The sequence below is a fragment of the Aristolochia californica genome, unplaced genomic scaffold (genome assembly GCF_029961685.1).
Source record: "Aristolochia californica isolate CCGP_79_NKW_82.1479 unplaced genomic scaffold, dmAriCali1.0.hap1 SCAF_8, whole genome shotgun sequence".
In the NCBI taxonomy this organism is placed as follows: Eukaryota; Viridiplantae; Streptophyta; class Magnoliopsida; order Piperales; family Aristolochiaceae; genus Aristolochia; species Aristolochia californica.
In genome coordinates, this window is record NW_027182279.1 from 9900028 (window position 1) to 9904379 (window position 4352).

A 4352-nucleotide genomic window follows, 5' to 3' on the forward strand; every position below is an offset into this window, starting at 1 on the left:
CTCAAGTAAAACCTCCTTCCCTCACTACTGGTTCGTGGAAGAGATGGATAACTATTGCAGCTTGGAAGAGAAGGATGATTCCTCTTCCTTTTCCTTCCAAGATCTCCTCAAAGACTCCCCAATGGATGCAGCAAACCACCAAGGATAGTTCACGCCAAGAACCCTAGGATCGGGAACCTAGCAAGAACTTAATTACTCTATTTTACTCTAAATTCGAACTTACCTTATTTCTCATTCCTTACCCTTTAAATAGGGTCATTCACGCCAAGATATGTTAGGGTTACGTTTATAAATCCCAACTATACCCCTACCTTCAAGTCTTATTACATAATCAATCAAATTCGAAATTAAAAGCAACATAAGTAATAAAAGTAAAATTAGGTGACTTGGTGAGTCATTGTCTCCTCCTCTGAGTGACTCGGTGTACTATTGAGTTCATAACATCTGCCTCCCCTTGGAGAAAAAGCTTTTCCTCAAGCTTGTAAGCTGGATAGACCTGTTTGAAGGTCTCGAACCGCTCCCATGTCGCTGCCTCGGGGTCTGTAGCGGTCCACTGCACGAGGATGTCCCACTGGTCATTCGTCACACACTCCCGTAACACCACGTAGGGTGTCAGAATGATGTGACCATTGTCCACTGGAGGAAGGAACGGTGGAGAAGAAGGGGCTGGCCCCTTGTGAGGTTTCAGTAGTGAGACATGAAGCACATCATGCAGCTTTGTTGTGTCCGGCAATTTTAGTTGATACGCCATCTACCCGACGCGTCGAATAATGGCAAAGGGCCCAAAGTACTTGGGGGATAGCTTATGGTGTGCTGGCCCGGTGAGAGAGTGTTGTCGGTATTGTCAGAGACATAGCCACACATAGTCCCCAACAGAGTATGAGACATCCCGGTGGCCCTTGTTGTAAGCCGTAATCATCCGGTCCTGAGCCTTTTGTAGCCGGTCTGCAAATGTCTTCAATAGCTGATCTTGATCCATGAGTGCCTCATCAATGGCATCCACGCGAGTGGTGCCTCTGGTATAAGAGAGAAGCCTCGGGGGGTCCCTCCCATAAAGAACCCGGAAAGGAGAGGACTGCAAGGCCGAGTGGAATGAAGTGTTATAATAGTATTCTGCCCAGGGTAGCCATTGAACCCACTGTTTTGGTTGATCTCCCACTAAGCACCGGAGATACATCTCGATGGTCCGATTAACCACCTCGGGTTGGCCATCCGTCTGAGGGTGATATGCGGAGGAAAATTTCAATTGCGTTCCACTCAGTCGAAACAGTTCCCTCCAGAAAGTACTCATGAAAACCGCGTTTTGGTCACTCACAATAGATTCAAGAATGCCATGTAAGCGTACAATATGCTCCAAGAAGGTCTGAGCCACGCAAGCTGCCATGTAGGGGTGAGCCATCAGGATAAAATGACCATACTTGGAGAAGCGATCAACCACCACAAACAAAAAAGACTTCCCGACTGAGGGGGGAAAACCCTCCATGAAGTCCATTGAAATATCTGCCCATACCTGAGTAGGGAGAGCGAGAGGTTGGAGAAGACCTGTAGGACTCAAATGATCTAATTTGTTCCTTTGACATACCTGATAATTGGAGACATATGTAGTAATGGAGGACTTCATAGCCGGCCAATAAAAATCCGCCCAAAGATGCCACAACGTCTTCTATAACCCCTCATGGGTAGAATCATGATAAGCCGAGAGAATGGCTGGAATCAATTCGGACGTGGTCGGAAGGTAAATCCGCTGCTTATAGCAAATTAGTGAATCCTGAATGGACCAATTAGAATCCATCTCCCCATTGGAAAATTTGCGGTGCAACTCTTGTAGTGCTGGAAGTGTGGCATGCGCATCACAGACCATGTCTAGAATGAGAAAACGCGGCTGGCTGATGGCATAAACGAGCTATTGATGTTCAAAATGTTTGGACAAGGCATCCGCTGCCTTGTTTAATCTAACCGCACGATACTCCACTGAGAAATCAAAGCCCATCAACTTACTAATCCAATGCTGCTGTGGTGACGTCGTGAGACGCTGCTCAAGTAAGAACTTGAATCATGATAAGCCGAGAGAATGGCTGGAATCAATTCGGACATGGTCGAAAGGTAAATCCGTTGCTTATAGCAAATTAGTGAATCCTGAATGGACCAATTAGAATCCATCTACCCATTGGAAATTTTGTGGTGCAACTCTTGTAGTGCTGGAAGTGTGGCATGCGCATCACAGACCATGTCTAGAATGAGAAAATGCGGCTGGCTGATGGCATAAACGAGCTATTGATGTTCAAAATGTCTGGACAAGGCATCCGCTGCCTTGTTTAATCTAACCGCACGATACTCCACTGAGAAATCAAAGCCCATCAACTTACTAATCCAATGCTGATGTGGTGACGTCGTGAGACGCTGCTCAAGTAAGAACTTGAGACTATAATGATTAGTGCCAATGAGAAAAGTACGTCCCCATAAATACGGCCGCTAGTGTTGGACCGCCTTGGTCAACCCGATCCACTCACGTTCATATGCAGCTAGTTTCTGATAACGAGAGGCCAACTGTCTACTGAAATTAGCAATGGGGTGGGAGTTCTGATGCAACACGGCCCCAATGCCCCCACCAGAAGCATCACATTCTCTCACAAACAAGTCATCAAAATTTGGAAGTTGTAACACCGGTGTAGATGCAAGAGCATTCTTGAGTGCATCAAATGCCATGGAAGCGTCCTCGTTCCACTGGAAGGAATTCTTTTTAAGGAGGTTTGTCAAAGGTGCTACCAACGGACCAAAACTCCAAATAAATTTCTGCTAATAGCCTGCCAAACCCAAGAATCTGCGTACTGTTAAGCAAGACTAAGGCTGTGCCACTCACTAATGGACTGAATCTTCTCGGGATCAACAGTGACCCCCTCATGGGAAATAATGTGGCCCAGGTAAGCAACATGAGATGCCCAAAAGGAGCATTTGGACTTCTTCAAATATAATTGGTGTGCTCGCAATAAATCAAATACAATTCTCAAATGTGCTAAGTGCTCATCTCGAGATTTTCTATATATGAGTATATCATAAAAAAAAAACAAGTATGAATTTCTGAAGGTAAGAGCTCAATACCTCATTCATCAGCACTTGGAAAGTAGAAGGAGCATTTGATAGCCCAAAAGGCATGACCATAAATTCAAAGTGGTCGTGATGTGTTCGGAACGCCGTCTTTTCAATATCTACTGGATGCATGCGAATCTGATGATACCATGACCGTAAGTCTAATTTTGTGAAGACCCATGATCTATGTAGCTCATTGAGGAGCTCCTCCACCACTGGAATGGGAAATTTGTCTTTCACTGTCAGTGCGTTCAATTCACGATAATCAACACAAAAGCGCCAAGTCCCATCATGTTTCTTCATGAGCAGAATTGGTGAAAAGAAGGGGGACCTACTGTTGCGAATAAGGCCTTGTTGTAGCATCGCCTGACACTGTCTTTCAATCTCATCTTTCTGGAGGTGAGGATACCGATACGAACGAACATCTACCACATCTGACCCTGGATTCAAACATATATGGTGATCACACTATCTGAGCGGAGGGAGCCCCGTAGGCTCATAGAAAAGGTCAGAGAACTCATCAATAAGACCATCAATACTGCCTGCTGAATTATCCGGGGCAATCAGAGAATGAATGTGCTGCTGTGTTTCTGTCTGACTTCCTTGTAGGAGCACTTGGCTACCACGTAGGACAAAACTCATTGTCAATGCAGAAAAGTCCCACAAAATGGGTCCCAACGTTTGTAACCATTTGATTCCCAACACCATGTCAAAACCAGCCAGAGGAATAACAAAAAATTCAGCATGAAACAAAGTAGTGCCAATAGTAAAATTTACCACCTTGCTGATTCTGTAGCTAGGAACCTTCTCCCCATTGGCCACTGAGATTGTGGCTGTCAGATGGGGAGGAATCTGTAACTGCAGGTGCTGGGCTGCCGTCAAAAGTAAGAAAATTGTGGGCCCCGAGTCCACTAGGCCCACGAGTTCCAGATTGAAGATCTGAGCTCAGACTTGCATGGTTTTGGGTGACTTTTTCCCAGTAATTGCGTGCAAGGAAATTTCCGGTAGTGCTTCCTCTATCATATCCTCTGTCACTGCGATATCATCATCTTCAACCATATCAATTAAAAACAATCTTTTGCACTGACGACAAACCCGATATGGTTCATCACAGTTGTAACATAGATTTTTGGACCGCCTCTCCATCATCTCACCACTGGTCATTTTTTTTATGTATTGAGGTGGATGACTGCTCGATTTCATATCCCCTAGTAAAGTGGTGCTCGGAGTGTGTCTGGTAGGAGGTGTTGTGGTCCGAACCCCTT

General features: G+C 45.3%; 1 protein-coding gene across 1 annotated transcript; it reads right to left on the reverse strand.

The window, feature by feature from the left end:
- Nucleotides 1-844: 844 nt before the first annotated feature.
- On the reverse strand, nucleotides 845-3729 carry LOC137938293 (uncharacterized). Its single transcript, XM_068783275.1, has 5 exons — nucleotides 3618-3729; nucleotides 3100-3527; nucleotides 2511-2724; nucleotides 1511-1582; nucleotides 845-1377 (listed from the first exon to the last, which is right to left on the reverse strand). Exons 1-5 carry the CDS (start codon nucleotides 3727-3729, stop codon nucleotides 845-847), a joined length of 1359 nt encoding a protein of 452 aa, XP_068639376.1.
- Between the last annotated feature and the right edge of the window lie 623 nt (nucleotides 3730-4352).

Bases quoted from the DNA above. Each gene is read 5' to 3' on its own strand.
- LOC137938293 (XM_068783275.1), bottom strand. From the start codon at position 3,729: ATGAGTTTTGTCCTACGTGGTAGCCAAGTGCTCCTACAAGGAAGTCAG. The intron at 2,725-3,099 runs GTATTGAGCTCT...AATTCCTTCCAG, and splicing joins TCCAAGTGCTGATGAATGAG to TGGAACGAGGACGCTTCCAT. The intron at 1,583-2,510 runs GTGAGTGGATCG...TCCAATTATCAG, and splicing joins GAAACTAGCTGCATATGAAC to GTATGTCAAAGGAACAAATT.